The sequence below is a fragment of the Gigantopelta aegis genome, chromosome 10 (assembly GCF_016097555.1).
Source record: "Gigantopelta aegis isolate Gae_Host chromosome 10, Gae_host_genome, whole genome shotgun sequence".
Taxonomy (NCBI): Eukaryota; Metazoa; Mollusca; class Gastropoda; order Neomphalida; family Peltospiridae; genus Gigantopelta; species Gigantopelta aegis.
Window position 1 is genome coordinate 81644153 of NC_054708.1, and position 18468 is coordinate 81662620.

Below are 18468 nucleotides of genomic sequence, written 5' to 3' on the forward strand. Positions count from 1 at the left end.
GACGAACCCTTCTAAAAATTTCGCTCACCAGTCTATATTCCCTCCTGCATAATTTCCTGCACTCATGCCTTCATGTCAATTAGTATAATATTATCAGTACTGGTTGGGATGGGGGAAAACAATCTAAGAATGAGTCCACAAGGGGGTCTGATCCTATGACTCGAACACATGGGGCAAGCACTTCACAGATTCGGCTAAATCCCACCACCAAAAACCATGGAGAGTAACTGGTTGATGTCTAACGATATCAGCTTTATCCTGCTCCAGTCGAATGATGAATGTGACTCCGCTAAATCCCACCCCCAAAAACTATGGTGAGAATAACTGGTTCTAATCGTCACAGGATAAAGGTGATATCTTATTCTCTATTTTGCTGCTGTTGTAGTTCATTCCTCATTCCACAGCAAACACTTGACGGATAAACAAAAAACCCAATACAAATGTTTTAGAATAATTTATTCTCTAACCAAGGGTATTACGGTACACTGTTTAACAGAATGGCTGGTTATATCATGAATAAACATTTAGCAAGCCAAGATAACGTTTTATTATCATTATTAATTGCAGGTGTTCTTGATAATATGCAGTCGCATATTTAATTCTGTACAAATTGGTTTTTCATACTCTAGAAATATACGTGAATTCTAGTTGCAAAATATTTCCTTATTTTCATTTTGAACATGGAAACAATATTTTTTTTTTACTGAAAACAGATGACTGAATTTGGTTTTATTGGCTCTGTTATACATAATGTATTTCAACTTACAGATGTGAGTTTGCTAGGATAATGTACATAGTATTACGCAATATATTTATGTTCATTATTGGTTGTCCCTGACCCAGCCACTGGCAAGGTCAGAGGTTGCATCCGGGATAGATGTGCCTGAACATTTAATTTGATATAGGCATGAAAATAGAGTGTCTGTATCTTTATATTTATCACAACTTGTAATATTACAAGAGGAAAAAGATAAATTTACCAGAAACAAAAATAGTATTAACAGATAACAAATAACAATTATTGGTTTTAATCAAAGTGACACTAAAATAAAGAATAAAATTTTTGATGAGTGAAAGACGACCTATTTAATAATATGTGTATTACTACAGGTCTAGTATATTATATACAAGTTTGTTTTGTTAACCATTCTAGGAATAGAAGCAGCTTGATACAAAGCAAAAGCAATGTTTTCAAACTATGTTTGTATGTAACTATACATTTGAAAAATAAAGTGTAAACTATTGTACAGAAGTCTTTAACAATATCACTATTGGTCAATGTTTGCTCAAATGATATTTGTTCCTCTTGGTTACCCATTTGTTCTCTATAGACCTCCCACCACCAAGTTTTAAAAGTTTATATATGAATATTTAAGAAAATAAGTATTGAACATTTATTCATATTTGTTTACCCTGTTTAAAGCAAGTTGTAACTATAGTTATAAATTCTATTTTCTGGCCAACATTTAGAATGTCATGTATAATGTAGTTTATACTAAAATTTAATAAATGTTTATCTCAATTAGTCTTTTTGTACATCTATAGATACTAGAGATCAACAAGTTAACTGTTATTACTCTTTTTAAATTACAAAACATACATATATCGGTTATATTTATGTTATGTGTACATGCGTTCCCTTTTTGATGTTGCACACCATCCCTATAAAAATCCTGCAGCTACCCCTGAATAGACTATAGATAATAAAAGTGTTTTGAAGATATTTAAAGCCAACATGTCCGAAAAGGGATGGGTTTGAACCCCATAATCACTCCCCTGGTAACCATCCCATGATCACTCCACTGGATCCACCCCTGGTAACCACTCCACTGGATCCACCCCTGGTAACCACTCCATGATCACTCCACTGGATCCACCCCTGGTAACCACTCCATGATAACCACTCCACTGGATCCACCTCTGGTAACCACTCCACTGGATCCACCCCTGGTAATCAGTCCAATGGATCCACCCCTGGTAACCACTCCATGATCACTCCACTGGATCCACCCCTGGTAACTACTCCACTGGATCCACCCCTGGTAACTGCACCCAGTGATCACTGCACTGGATCCACTCCTGGTAATCACCCCATGATCACTCCACTGGATCCACTCCTGGTAACCACCCCATGATCACTCCACTGGATCCACCCCTGGTAACCACTCCACTGGATCCCCCCCTGGTAACTGCACCCAGTGATCACTGCACTGGATCCACTCCTGGTAATCACCCCATGATCACTACACTGGATCCACTCCTGGTAACCACCCCATGATCACTCCACTGGATCCACCCCTGGTAACAATCCCATGATCACTGCACTGGATCCACTCCTGGTAACCACCCCATGATCACTACACTGGATTCACCCCTGGTAACTGCATTCCGTGATCAATCCCCTGGTAACCATCCCGTGATCACTACACTGGATCCACCCCTGGTAACCGTCCCGTGATCACTACATTGGATTCACCCCTGGTAACTGCATCCCATGATCAATCCACTGGATCCACCCCTGGTAACTGTCCCATGATCACTACACTGGATCCACCCCTGGTAACTGCATCCCATGATCACTACACTGGATTCACCCCTGGTAACTGTATCCCATGATCAATCCACTGGATCCACCCCTGGTAACCGTCCCGTGATCAATCCACTGGATCCACCCCTGGTAACTGAATTCCGTGATCACTTCACTGGATCCACCCCTGATAACTGCTTATACTTAATCAACCAAGTAAAATACTTCAATAAATATTATTAAACTTTTCATAAAGGAAGACAATCCCAACAACTTCTACAAAGGGAAATAACTACTAATTATGACGGGCATATTATGCAGGTATATTAATAAGGATGCACTGGCCTCAGTGGTGTCGTGGTAACTCACTATCCTGGACTGATAGCCCGGATAGCTGAGGTGTGTGCCCAGGACAGCATGCTTGAACCTTAATTAAATATAAGCACGAAAATAAGTTGAAATGAAAAACAAGAATGCTAGTGTTAAAATCTGTAGGTGGGAGGAAATGAACAAATACAGAATTAACAAAATATATTTTAACTCTAATAACATTTCTACCGATACAGTATTCTATAAAACTGTACTAATTATGCTTATACATATGTAAATATCGGAGTGCGAGATATGAGATTTCGATGTTCTATATTTTATCTTTGGTGTTATTTTCAGAATGTCGGTGCTTTAGTTGCCAGATTGTATAAACTCAATATAGTACCATGGTGAAAATGGAGTCTGTTCTCAGATGATATAACTAACAATCATTTGTTGCCTGCAACCATTGTCTAGCATTGCATTTTACATCACTATCTGCCCAAAGTGTAGTCCTTAACACTAGAATATAGGCTACAATAAAATTAAAATGTTGATGTCTTAGAACGAAGGTCACAGTGTCTTACAAAAGGCTGCAATAAATCTTAGAAAGATGTCACAATAAATGTTAATGTCTTACAAAGTAGGCCAAGACAAATGTTTTAGAAAGATCAGAATTAATTTTGAAGTTTGAACCAGGATAACAAACAGGAAAACAAATTTTCAAAACCTGAAAACACCCAACCCAACAACATTATGTTGCATATCATGTATATCGCACTTCGAGTGTTGAATACGATGTACATTTATATATACCACAAACATATGACATCAATGACATTTGGATTTAGCTGGTAAATATTTACAAGCCAAAAACATGATTACAAGGTTACACATTTGTAAATAATAAACACACACCTTAAGTATTTTGTCATGTAATAAGAATTTCACTGTTTGTACATTTCACCGTGTGGTCGAACATGTGCAAACTATAGTTATCTCCGAGTCAATAGTCGACATCAAGATTTGTATTTATACAACAATAACTGAGTGTATGTATACTTGCATATATATATATATATATATATAATATACCCCCCACACCAAAAAATAACAAATTAAGCCACTAATGTGGTAAGTATGATCAATGTGATATATTTGTTCATTGCAGTGAGATAGATGTCCGTTCTTGTTAATTCATGGTACTGACATGTTGGGTGTTTTGGCACAAATGTGTATGTTATATTACTGATAGTGATAAAATAATTGACATACAAGTGGAAAGATAATTTGTGAAGACCCCCCACCTTTAAACTGCTTAATGTTTGGAGTATATATAAGACACTGAGAAGCATAACAACACACTGATATTTTCTTATAGAAAAACATTATTTGTAAACATTGAAGTCAAAGACTGACTGTCAAAAACAAAAATGTTACAAACTTTTCCCACTATTTATTTATTGTATTATTTGTTTGTCATATTAAAAGACAAAAGATGTTTAGAAAAATCAAGATATTTACATATACAGGTATAATATGAAATTAAATATTGCACATAACTACTTGCTAATTATACAACACACATATATAAAAATACACCTTTTAATGAAAATATATTTTTCTTAGTTAAAAAGTCTTGAAACATTATGCATGCCATATTATGATACTGTCTATATATATCAAGTTAATTTGTATTTTCTTAAAAATATTAATACACTTTACAGGGGTATAGTCGGACTTCTTAAGAATGATAAACAAGCGAGATTTGTGTGGTGAAAAGCAAGTGTTAATAATGAACCAATGTTAATACAACACATGGAAACCAGGGGCCTAATTCACAAAGATCTCTTAGGCTCTGCTAGACAACAAAGCATCCTCTTTGTAAGCCTTTTAGCATTGCACTGCGAGATCGCAAAGTTGCGAGAGTTTAGTGAATTAGGCCCCAGGATGCATTCAGGTCACAGCTAAACTGCAGGTACCTGTGCTACTTATTTTCCTTTTCTAACACCACCACTAGAGCATATTGATTAATTAATCATCAGCTATTGGATGTCAAACATTTGGTAATTCTGCCACGTACCTGTAGACTTCAGAGAAACATGCTGCATTTTACGATTAGCAATAAGGGATGTGTTACATGCATTTTCTAACAGACAAGACATGACATACCACGGCCTTTGATACACCAGGAAAACTCCAATCCTACCACCCAAGCAGCTCAGGTGAGCTCTCTAGTAATGGCACAGAATAGTCAAGTTAGTTAACACAGGGCTCGGTTTAAACTTTTTTTTTATTAAATCCCTGAATTTTCAACAACTGTTCTGAAAGATAATCCCACATACATGTGTATTCTCTTAAGCCAGATGATTTTAATAACTTTTGTAATGTCAGAATTATATACTGGAAGACAATGCTTTAATCTGTTAATGACTGGGGGAAAACTTACAAGCAATATTGCACTAATGTTGTTCGTTTTTAACCACAAGAAATGTTGCTCAGCGGATTGCGTGAAATCTTTATAACAAGCAAGATATATTATATTTACAGCATACAAGCAGTACTGATTATTCTAAATCACATCCGTAAAATAAGTTTATTAGAGAATGTATGAAAAAATAAATACCACAGAAGTATAAAACAATTATAGATTACCAATAATATGCTATATATGTTAATGCTATATACAATATAGAAAATATATAGAGAGTACACTCAAAAGATATATTTATAAAATAATAAACAAGATATATTTATAAAATAATAAACAATTTGTATCAAGTTTATGTCCCAACTGAAAACGATTTGTGAGGGACATAAATTTGATTCAACATGGTAGAGTTGTTTAACGTTCTGTTTATTATCCCAGTACGACAGATGGAAGTTTGCGATGTTATGAACAGGCAGTGTGTTTCCCACAGATACATCTCACTTTGATGCATCCAACAATATGGGGAATAAACTGTATTTCATGGAACAAAGCTACACACGTTTACAAACAGATTTAGAGATATTTTAGTTTATTTTCAAAACCAATAACACCAGTGGTGAGCACATGGGGCATGCCCCCCAAATCAAACCTTTTTTTTGTTTTTAAACTATTAAATTTTATAAAATCATACATACATGGTGTGGGTTGGCCTCTCCCCTTCCAATATGGGTTGACCCCTGCCAATATAAAATCCTGTCTACGCCAGTAAATAACACCATCCTTCAACAATGTGCTTCCTCTCATTTTATTAACCCTTTAATCACCATAATATCACTGAGAAAATGTAAAACAGACAACATGTAATGATAATTTAGTAATGACATATTTGGTTCCAATTGACATGAATTCCTCTTTCTGGTCATTAGCAACAAAAGAAAATTTCCAAACAAATTGGTAAATAAAAAAGAAAAGGTAATAACGTAATGGGGAAAATGAGAAAGGAAGCAGCCTTGTTGTCATGGTAACCGGTTTGTTTCCTGCAGAGTTTAGAAAAGTTTTAAATATTATAATAAATACATGCATAAATATGACTAATATCATTCCTCTATTTTTCTTTTACTACTAACATTTTAATATCGGTTTCGATGGCATCACACAATTAGGTACGCAATATTAAGACAGTGCATGTCATATATCACAGGTCCCTGGAATAACAACTTCCATACAACATATATTCACTTCTATGTCATGGAGCAATCAGTTAACAATAAAGTCTTCAAAAAACTGAATCTGGTGGGAAACTCATGCCAGTAAACAAGCAAAACAGTTTCAAGTACATTTTGAAAAATAGAACATGCACAAAAATATTACAATTAAGACAATTATTATTGCGATAGAAAGAAATAAGGGAACACAAATTGTAATGTCAGCAAATATTAACTGCTACCAAAGCTCTCGTCCAAGTTAACTGTTGTTGGCAGTCAAACTGACAGTATTGACATTCAATCAGGCATTACATCTCTGAACTTTATACAGACATACCTACCCTAACAGTGAAGTCAATTTAGTCTTAGATATCATGTTCCCTTATTTCTTTCAATCAGTATATCAATGAGTAGCCTTTAATACAGTTCCACTGTTGTTGTTGAAGCAATCATTTCTTCTACATAATGTAACAAACATTTTGCAGACTTAAAATATCTTGCCTAGTATAAACTGAACATCCAGGATTTTCCAAGTTTAAAAAAAAAATTATAACAAAAATTAATTAATTATTTTTAACATGCATTTTAAAAACTTAATGTTGGAGCTATGGGTAAATATAAAAATTACCGCCATTGCCACCGGAAAAAAATAATACCAACATCTCGCCTTTTTATTCCATCAAGGCGAGACAAAAATTACTCTATCACAATTAAACAAAATTAATTTATAAAAATTAATACCAAGAACTTTTATTATAATGTAATGCTTGCTGAGATGTTAGCTTCATACTAACAATAGTAATCAGTGATCAGAACGGTGATTAGTTTGATGTATAATTCAAATATGTCCTCATACAAATAAATTGCAAAGTCTTCACTGCTACAGTAGCTGTAATTTATATATAGATTATAACACATTGTACAGAATAACGAATACCATTCAGTAATGCGTGATTGTTGTGCTATTTCAGACTAGACATGTTTCATAAAGTGAAACACTATGCATTTTTTTACAAAATAAATTGAAACTATGCATTTTTCACACAGTAAAGTGAGACATTCATAATTCACAGAATGAGGGAAACAGGTTTCACTAAATAAAGCGAAACTGCATCTTTCACTGAAAAATAAAAAACATTGTTGACAAAAGTGAAACACAAGGCATGTTTCACATAACAAATTGAAACAATTTACCAAATGTGAAACTGTTTCATAGAACAAATTAAAACTGTTTCATAGAACAAATTGAAACTGTTTCATAGAACAAATTGAAAGTGTTTCATAGAACAAATTGAAACTGTTTCATAGAACAAATTGAAACTGTTTCATAGAACAAATTGAAAGTGTTTAACAAAACAAAATGAAACATGTTATACAAGGCAAGCAAAACACTACAGATGTTTCACAATACTAAGTTAAACATTAGGCATGTTTTACACTGAATATTAATTAAACAGAACTCTCAGCAAAACACAATGGGCTGAATTTAAAAAGCCTGTTTGTCTTAAACGCAGTTTTTAAGTATTATAAATGTATGGAGTTACATTGTATGTAACACTAAAACAGGCTTGGTAAATTTGGACAGATACGTTTCAATTAACAAAATTAATTTATACACTGCATAGAAACAAAACAAAATGAAAACATATTTAACAGAATAAGTCAGTCATTGTGTTTCATAATATCAGTCACATTGAATATTATGTGGTTATCGTATTGTTACTATAGTCAATGGCGTAGCCAGCATGAGGCAGACGAGGCGCTTGCCTCATCTGGAATTTCCCCAGATTTGTTTTATTTTCCCATGACACTGATATTTATTTTACAAGTCTGGGTTTACCTCAACATTTTTTCCTCTCTGGCTACGCCCCAGATAGTATAAGTGGTGTATTCGCACTACGTTTACAACAATAGCTGTAACCTATCTGCATGTTAAACAACAATTCACTGAGCTCTGACATAAGTTATGGATGAATGGTTCAGTCTATCTCAGAGTAGATCTGCATATTTCACTGGAAAGAAAACCAGTATGGCAAAGAACTGTGTCTTTTATTTTTTACAATTCAGTCTACCATACATGACTCTAAGTGCCAAGAGTTTTTTAATGGACAATGGCATATCATCTCTTAACCAGTGATGAAAATAGGTGATATATATATCCACATTCTTCACTGCAAGTACCATTAAACCCAAATGTATGTTTGACAATATATTTCAGCATATGTTAGAAACCATTAAGATCAATTCTGTTGAGATGACATGCCTTTCTGATGTCTCCATTCAGAACTTGATTCACACGTCATATGTGTTGTTTTATTTTTACTGCTGTGTACTGTTATTTAGGACATGGTAGTAATTTTCAAAGTAAAGTAAAACATTTCTGTCTGTATCTTCTGCAAGGAGGTTTATTTTGTTCTTGATGAAAATAATTATATTTGTTCATACAGCAAAGTTTGTATACATCTTCAGTCATGAATTTAGTTTCCAACAATCTTCCTCGAGATCTCACCCTGAAAGACAAACAAAAATGTTTACTATTATTTCCAAGGATGAATCTCAGGGGTAAAGAAGGAAGAAAATAAGGAAATGTTTTATTTAATGATGCGCTCAACACATTTTATTTACGGTTATATGGCGTCGGACATATGGTTAAGGACCACACAGATATTGAGAGAGGAAACCCACTGTTGCCACTTCATGGGCTACTCTTTTCGATTAGCAGCAAGGGATCTTTTATATGCATCATCCCACAGACAAGATAACACATACCACGGCCTTTGGTGTACTGGCTGTAGCGAGAAATAGCCCAATGGGCCCACCGACGAGGATCGATCCCAGACCGACCGCGCATCAAGCGAACGCTTTACCACTGGGCTACGTCCCACCCCCGGTCCACAAAGATGCATTTAAGGTGATCTTAGGACTAAGATTTGAATGTAGTCTAAAGTTGTATTAGCACGTGCACAGTTCCTTATAATCCATACCCACCGTGATAAGCAGCATGCAATACCCTTTAATATTTCACGACGATCTGTGAGGATCGGACGTTTAATTAAGATGGAAACGATCACGATTCCAACAACTGTATAACAGTTCCATAGCAAAATGAGATATTACATACCACAGCCTTTGTTACACCGACGGGGATCGATCCTAGACCGACCATGCATCAAGCGAACGCTTTACCACTAGGCTACGTCCCGCCCCCCCCTCCCAGGGGTAAAGTGTTTGCCTAAAGAGTGACATGTTACAGGGTTCATCTTTTTTTTTTATGGACTTGGGTTTTTTTCCTAACCCAACCAGTGCTCTATATATACAAGATGAAAAAAGTAAAGTTTGTTTTATTTAACGACGCCGCTAGAGCACATTGATTTTTTATCTTATCATCGGCTATTGGACGTCAAACATATGGTCATTCTGACACTGTTTTTAGAGGAAACCCGCTGTCGCCACATAGGCTACTCTTTTTACGACAGGCAGCAAGGGATCTTTTATTTGCGCTTCCCACAGGCAGGACAGCACAAACCATGGCCTTTGTTGAACCAGTTATGGATCACTGGTCGGTGCAAGTGGTTTACACCTACCCATTGAGCCTTGCGGAGCACTCACTCAGGGTTTGGAGTCGGTATCTCGATTAAAAATCCCATGCCTCGACTGGGATCCGAACCCAGTACCTACCAGCCTGTAGACCGATGGCCTGCCACGACGCCACCGAGGCCGGTATATACAAGATGAAGACAGAACATAAAAAGAGAAGTTGAACAGAAACTGACTTGGAATCAGTAGATGAAAAGAGATTTGCTGGGAATGAGAATATAACTAGAGATGATAAAGAAATACATAGGGTAATGAATGGATGGAGAGATGAGACGAAGAGAGACTTGAGGAAGCTGAATTGACTTACCACTAACAAGTAGATGGAGAGATGTAGATGATAAAAATAGTAGATTTTTCCAAGAATGAGAAGATGAAGAGAGAAGATGTAGACTTATAGGAATAAGTAGATGAAGAGATGCGATGGAGAGTCTTACCAGGAATAAGTAGATGAAGAGATGCGATGGAGAGTCTTACCAGGAATAAGTAGATGAAGAGATGCGATGGAGAGTCTTACCAGGAATAAGTAGATGAAGAAATGCGATGGAGAGTCTTACCAGGAATAAGTAGATGAAGAGAGAAGATTGAGAGAAAAAAAGAAGAGACTTACTGGGAATGACTAGATGAAGAGAGAAGATAAAGAGAGACATACTGGGATGAGAGAGATATACTAGGAATAAGAAGATGAAGAGAGAAGATAAAGAGACATACCGGGAATAAGAAGATAAAGAGAGAAAATGATGAGAGACTTACCGAGAAGAAGTACTTGAAGAGAGACTTACTGGGAAGGAGTAGATGAAGAGATACTTACTGGGAAGGAGTAGATGAAGAGAGACTTACTGGGAAGGAGTAGATGAAGAGATACTTACCGGGAAGGAGTAGATGAAGAGATACTTACCGGGAAGGAGTAGATGAAGAGATACTTACCGGGAAGGAGTAGATGAAGAGAGACTTACCGGGAAAGAGTAGATGAAGAGAGACTTACCGGGAAGGAGTAGATGAAGAGACTTACTGGGAAGGAGTAGATGAAGAGAGACTTACCGGGAAGGAGTAGATGAAGAGAGACTTACCGGGAAGGAGTAGATGAAGAGAGAAGATGAAGTGAAATTTACTGGGAATAAGTTGATGAAGAGAGAAGATTAAGAGAGACTTACCAGGAAGGAGTAGATGAAGAGAGAAGTTGGAGAGAGAAGATGAAGAGAGACTTACCGGGAAGGAGTAGATGAAGAGAGACTTACCGGGAAGGAGTAGATGAAGAGAGACTTACCGGGAAGAAGTAGATGAAGAGAGACTTACCGGGAAGGAGTAGATGAAGAGACTTACCGGGAAGGAGTAGATAAAGAGAGACTTACTGGGAAGGAGTAGATGAAGAGAGACTTACCGGGAAGGAGTAAATGAAGAGAGAAGATGAAGTGAAATTTACTGGGAATAAGTTGATGAAGAGAGAAGATTAAGAGAGACTTACCAGGAAGGAGTAGATGAAGAGAGAAGTTGGAGAGAGAAGATGAAGAGAGACTTACCGGGAAGGAGTAGATGAAGAGAGACTTACCGGGAAGGAGTAGATGAAGAGAGACTTACCGGGAAGAAGTAGATGAACAGAGACTTACCGGGAAGGAGTAGATGAAGAGACTTACCGGGAAGGAGTAGATGAAGAGAGACTTACTGGGAAGGAGTAGATGAAGAGAGACTTACCGGGAAGGAGTAGATGAAGAGAGAAGATGAAGTGAAATTTACTGGGAATAAGTTGATGAAGAGAGAAGATTAAGAGAGACTTACCAAGAAGGAGTAGATGAAGAGAGGTTGGAGAGAGAAGATGAACAGAGACTTACCGGGAAGGAGTAGATGAAGAGAGACTTACCGGGAAGAAGTAGATGAAGAGAGAAGTTGGAGAGAGAAGATGAAGAGAGACTTACCGGGAAGGAGTAGATGAAGAGAGACTTACCGGGAAGGAGTAGATGAAGAGACTTACCGGGAAGGAGTAGATGAAGAGAGTCGTACTGGGAAGAAGTAGATGAAGAGAGACTTACCGGGAAGGAGTAGATGAAGAGATACTTACCGGGAAGGAGTAGATGAAGAGAGAAGATGAAGAGAAATTTACTGGGAATAAGTATATGAAGAGAAAAGATTAAGAGAGACTTACCAGGAAGGAGTAGATGAAGAGAGAAGATGAAGAGAGAAGTTGGAGAGAGAAGATGAAGAGAGACTTACTGGGAAGGAGTAGATGAAGAGAGACTTACTGGGAAGGAGTAGATGAAGAGAGACTTACCAGGAAGGAGTAGATGAAGAGAGGCTTACCGGGAAGAAGTAGATGGAGAGAGACTTGCCAGGAAGGAGTTATTGAAGAGACTTACCAGGAAGGAGTAGATGAAGAGAGATTTACCAGGAAGGAGTAGATGAAAAGAGAAGTTGGAGAGAGATGATGAAGAGAGACTTACCAGGAAGAAGTAGATGAAGAGAGACTTACCAGGAAGGAGTAGATGAAGAGAGAAGTTGGAGAGAGAAGATGAAAAGAGACCTATCGGGAACGAGTAAATGAAGAGACTTACCAGGAAGGAGCACATGAAGAGAGACGTTGGAGAGAAGATGAAGAGAGACTTATCAGGAAGGAGTAGATGAAGAGAGAAGTTGGAGAGAGAAGATGAAGAGAGACTTACCGGGAAGGAGTAGATGAAGAGTGCAATGATGAGGATGAAGAGGATGAGCAGCAGCAGACCGATGATGTACCACTTGTAGTTCCTCCAGATGATGTAGCGCAGCGTCTTCAGTGGGTTCGCAAACCACAGGAACGAGGTCTCGGGACGACTGAAATAGTTACAACACAACATTACACTATTACAGGATCGATTGAAATAGTTACAAATAATATTACACTATCACCGAAATTACTGAAATAGTTAGAAATATCATTACACTGTCACAGGAATGATTAAGTTACTGAGAACATTACACTATTGAAGGAATAACATCTCAGGATGATTAAAATAACAAATAACATCACATTACCGGTATTCTTCACAACATGATAAATACTTTTACAGGAATAACAGACAAAAACAAACAATTTCCTGACAGCTATTTAATTTTTATCTTTTTGTATGATGTTAATTCAGATTTCATTTACAAGTCAAACCAAGATTAAATCCCTCATAAAGTTTATTTTATTTGCTATTACTTGCCAGTGCTCATAATGTTTTTAATAATAATCATAAAGGACAGACGTGATATGAAATGGTAGCACATTTACCATTTTATACATGTTTCCAACAATTCGAGCACATTCATTTATTGATCATCAGCTATTGGATGTCACATTTGGTAAGTATGAATTAGTCTTAGAGAGAAAACATTTTTCCATTAGTAGCAAGCAATCTTTTGTGTGCACCATCCTACAGCCTTTGATATACCAGTCATGGATGGAACAAGAAATAACCCAATGGGCCCACTGATGGGGATCGGTCCCAGACACACTTCACAAACCATGCAAGACAAAGGAACCTACTTGGGTGGGTCTAGTTTGGGGTTTAAACTATGTATATGACATACATAAACCAGACAAAGGAGACCAACCTGGGTGGGTCTAGTTTGGAAGAAAGGAAGGAAATATTTTATTTAATGATGCACTCAACATATTTTATTTATGGTTATATGGCATCAGACATATGGTTAAGGACCACACAGATATTGGGAAAGGAAACCTGCTGTCGCCACTTCATAGGCTATTATTTTCGATTAGCAGCAAGGGATCTTAAATATGCACCATCCCACAGACAGGGTAGTACATACCACAGTCTCTCATATACCAGTCATGGTGCACTGACTGGAATGGGTCTAGTTTGGGGTTTAAACTATGTATATGACATTCATAAACCAGACGAAGAAACCTACTTTGGTGGGTCTAGTTTGGGGTTTAAACTATGTGTATGACATTCATAAACCAGACGAAAAAACCTACTTGGGTGGGTCTAGTTTGGGGTTTAAACTATGTGTATGACATTCATAAACCAGACAACGAAACCTACTTGGGTGGATCTAGTTTGGGGTTTAAACTATGTATATGACATACATAAACCAGACAATGAAACCTACTTGGGTGGGTCTAGTTTGGGGTTTTCGTTGGGTTCGTCCCGAGCAGTTCCAGCTGGCCTCTCATTTGCTTCCTCCTCTGTCAGTAACTCCAGTTCCAGCTCCAGCTTTCCCTACAGACAAAATATCTCCAGTCAGACATCTTAAATATACCCAGTGTTAGATCCTATATACTCACAAACAGGTTAAATACACTGTCTATTTCTTCTGTTCATATCTCTCTCTCTCTCTCTCTCTCTCTCTCTCTCTCTCTCTCTCTCTCTCTCTCTCTCTCTCTCTCTCTCTCTCTCTCTCTCTCTCTCTCTCTCTCTCTCTCTCTATATATATATATATATATATATATAGCCAATTGTCGAAAACCGTACGAAATCGAAAACCTTATCATTTTACTTCCGCGTATTTTGTATTGTCTGTGCATGTTCGATCATTGACACAACAACAACGTCTTGTCAAGGAAGTACACTTAAAACAAATTTCCTTAAAAATGCAGAAAACCCCCCGGTAAGAATAAGTTTTATGCACAATGAAATGTATTATTAGTTAATTTGTAACCTTTAATCTTACTGAATGCAATGCAAATGCATGCCTAAACAGCAAACACGTCTGCTAGCACTGCCGACTGAGTAATGACTGGTCACTTCTGGATAGCCGCTTTCAGGTCACGTGATTGTCACATGACTTTTTGCAGGGAAAAGCCGATTTTGTGTTGTTGGCATTACGTTGATAACGTCATAGTACGGTTTTCGATAATCATTTTAAAATGACGTTTTCTTACCACCTGGTGCAATTCTTGATGGAACAGAAATAACATGTGAGTATGTACTTACCTTTTTATACATTTTATTTGTAAACTGAACAAGATAAACATTAATGTCGTTAAATTGATAGCCTGACATGACTGAGCATGCGCACCAGACATTTCCTCTTAGTCGTACGGTTTTTCGATTAAACGAGGATATATATATATATATATACTGAACAAAATAAGAAACTTCAGCTAACTTTGCTTGAACATAACTTGATGAAAACAAACCAGGGGAATAATTGTTATATATGCGTTTAAAGAGTGTTCCATGATGCATCGTTTGGTGCAAAAATCATGGCCATAGGTTAACAGAAACTGGGAGAAATTTTGACCAAGTGTGGTAGGGGTTAAAAAAATACACCACTTAATAACGGGTATGACCACCTCTTGAATTGACCACTGCAGTGCATCGCAGGCACATAGAATTGACTAAAGTGTTGATTTCTGCCTGTGGAATATTGTTCCATTCCTGAATGAGCGCTTGACGAAGTTCGTTGACGTTAGCGGGTGGGTTGTGACAACGCCTCAATCGTCTGTGCAGACTATCCCAGACATGATCGATGGGGTTGAGATCAGGACTTTTAGCGGGCCAGTCATCTATGAAATCAATGTTATTTGTCCTAAGAAAATTTACAGTGTCTCTAGCTGTATGAGAGGTGGCATTATCATGCTGAAAAATCAAGATGTTGGCGTTGTTATGGAACAAAGGAATGACGTGATGAGCCAGAATGTCATCGCGGTAATGTTGAGCATTTAAATTGCCATCAATGACGACTAGTGGTGAACGATAACCATGGGCAATGGCTGCCCAGACCATGACACAACCCCCACCCCGAAAAGTAAAACAAATTGACCGAATACTACACGGGACATGTCGAACCATGCATGCACGTGCAAATTGGATATCACGTTGTCGACGATTAACAGTGCAAAAATAATCGATAAAATTCATGAATCCTGATAATACAGCTCAAGGCTAATACCACCTATATAATTTCATTACACAATGAATTCTTTAACACAACAAATACTATATGTACAAATCGGAAGTTTCTTTTTTTGTTCAGTATATATATATAGATATATATATATATACACACACAAGCATTTGTAATTCAATTTAAATTCGCTATTTCTTTTGTAAGACATTTTAAATGTAATATTAACAGTAATTTCTGTCTACAATGCCACTCCAAATACAATCAATGTTAATACTATCGGCAGACCTGTCAACCTTTAGTCAAGAGAAAGCAGGAGGTGTGTGTTGAAAAAGCAGGAGATTTTTTAAATTCACACAATTTAACCGAAAATCACAAGATTAAAAAAAAACATTATTACAATAAGTTATATGAATACTATATAATGTCATATATACTTGTTAACCTTAGATCTTGGCATTAAAAAAAAAAAAAAAAAAATATGAATATTTTTTTATATTTTTTTTTTTAAGTTTAAATATTATTATGATTTAATACATATTTAAAAAAAAAAAAAATATGTTATCCAAAAATGTTAAGAACATGAACAAGACATTAAAAAATTAATTAGTACATTTACGGTATTACACTTACAGGTTGCGTTACATTATCATTTGTGGTTAGTGTACCTAAGTACCAAAGACAAATTTATATAAATTGTATAAATTAATATTCAGTTTTTACTATAATGAGGAACGGTGGCGTGGTACTTATTTAAAATCATTATAATGATGCAATAAACATTGTATTTTCATTAATCATAAGTAAAACCTCATTACGGACATCGTGTGAAATATACCGGAATTATACCCATTTCCGTGAGTAACTTTATGTCAATGTCAAACACAACATTTTTTAATTGTACAAAAATAATTTCTTGAAGTGTACCCTTATAACCAACATTTTACTGCACAAACATACAAAATTAACTGACACAAGTATGTTTATACAGCTAATTGGTCTTTTCGTTGTCTTGATGTGACATGTGATTTTAACATCATAATGCATCATGTGTATCGCTGTCAACTCGGAGTCTGGCAGTTCAGATTCGTCATAGTTGCATTAAGTAATCCAGTGGAAAGACATTTTACAATTCAGAGGTGTTATTAGAACTAAATTGGATAGTTTTTTTATATGGCAACACTGAATGTCAATACACAGCCTGTTGAATTAGCGGCAACACGCTTCGTAGCCATTACGATGACAACAACCATTATAATAACACGTCATTGTGCTTTTTGAAAAATATAAACTCCATGTGCTTTGTGAACAATATAAATAGGCTATCCCACAATTCTCACTTCGGCAAAGGTTAAACAGTTGGGACAATTCGGCCTGTTACATTCTCAGAAACCGAAAGTAGTCGACATATTCCAAATGAGAAAAAAAGGCAGAGTTACTTCCCTTATGTTATATTGACAAAAGAGGATCGATTTTTTTTTATGCTTACAAAAATGTCATTTAACAGGAGAAATTGTCTCCCGCACAGGTGAAAGGGAGATTTGATCAAATACCGGGAGACTCCCGCGGAATCCGGGAGGGTTGACAGGTCTGACTATCGGTCATTACTGTCTATACTGTCATTACTGTCTACACTGTCCCAAAATAATCAATGTTAATACTAAGTCATTATTATCTATACTGTGATTACTGTCTTTACTGTCACTCCCAATACAATCACCATTAATACTAATAGTCATTAATCTCCCTTCAAATCAATCAGTTATTATCATCAATGGTCATTACTGTCTATACTGTGATTACTGTCTATACTGTGATTACTGTCTATACTCTTACTCCCAATACACTCCCTGTAGTACTGAGTCATTACTGTCTATACTGTTATTCCCAATAGTCACTGTTAGTACTAACAGTCATTAGTCTATACTGTCCTTCTCATTAGTCAGTGTCAATACTAACGGTCAGTCTGCGGTCTCCCTCCTCGTCGCTGAATGCGGGCCAGAATCCGCGGAGCCGGCGACACTCAAACAGGTTGACGGTCTTGACGGGTTTCGCCGCATCCATGTCTGGCACCAGTTTCAGCGAGCAGGAACTTGCCTTCTTGGCCGGTCTCGGCACACAGTTCAGGTTCAACTCACACGTGCCTGGAAGAGAGCATCACCATTAACAACTCCCCACAATATTGTGTGTGAAAGAAAACAAAAGTTCAAGTTTGTTCTATATAATGACAGCACTAAAGCACATCAATTATAAATCATTGGCTTTTGGATGTCAAACATGTGGTAATTTCGATACAGTCTTTGGAGAAAAGCTACTACATTTTTCCATTAGTAGCAAGGGATCTGTTATATGCACTTCCTTCCCCACAGAGCAGACAACACATACCACAGACTTTGGTACACCAACCTTGAGGCAATAGTTTTGACTAATATATAATTGTGACATGTCATTAACAGTGTAACACTAAAAGCCACTTTTACTTTCTTCATTCATTTTACAATACCATAAAAGGGTCATTATGTCTGAATAGGTTTTTTTAAGGACATCTAGCCTGCAATAAAATAAGCTAAGATTTA

General features: G+C 36.6%; 1 protein-coding gene across 7 annotated transcripts in view; it reads right to left on the reverse strand.

Moving 5' to 3' along the window:
• Positions 1–439: 439 nt before the first annotated feature.
• Positions 440–18468, reverse strand: part of LOC121384325 (myoferlin-like) — a 175859-nt gene continuing 157830 nt past the window's right edge. For all 7 annotated transcript variants that reach the window (XM_041514666.1, XM_041514669.1, XM_041514665.1 and 4 more), the window contains 4 exons: positions 17852–18036; positions 14153–14262; positions 12721–12868; positions 440–8982 (listed from right to left, as the gene is read on the reverse strand). In XM_041514666.1, the coding sequence (XP_041370600.1) occupies positions 8950–8982; positions 12721–12868; positions 14153–14262; positions 17852–18036 (476 nt within the window). In that variant the 3' untranslated portion in view covers positions 440–8949. The remainder of the gene's footprint in view (positions 8983–12720; positions 12869–14152; positions 14263–17851; positions 18037–18468) is intronic.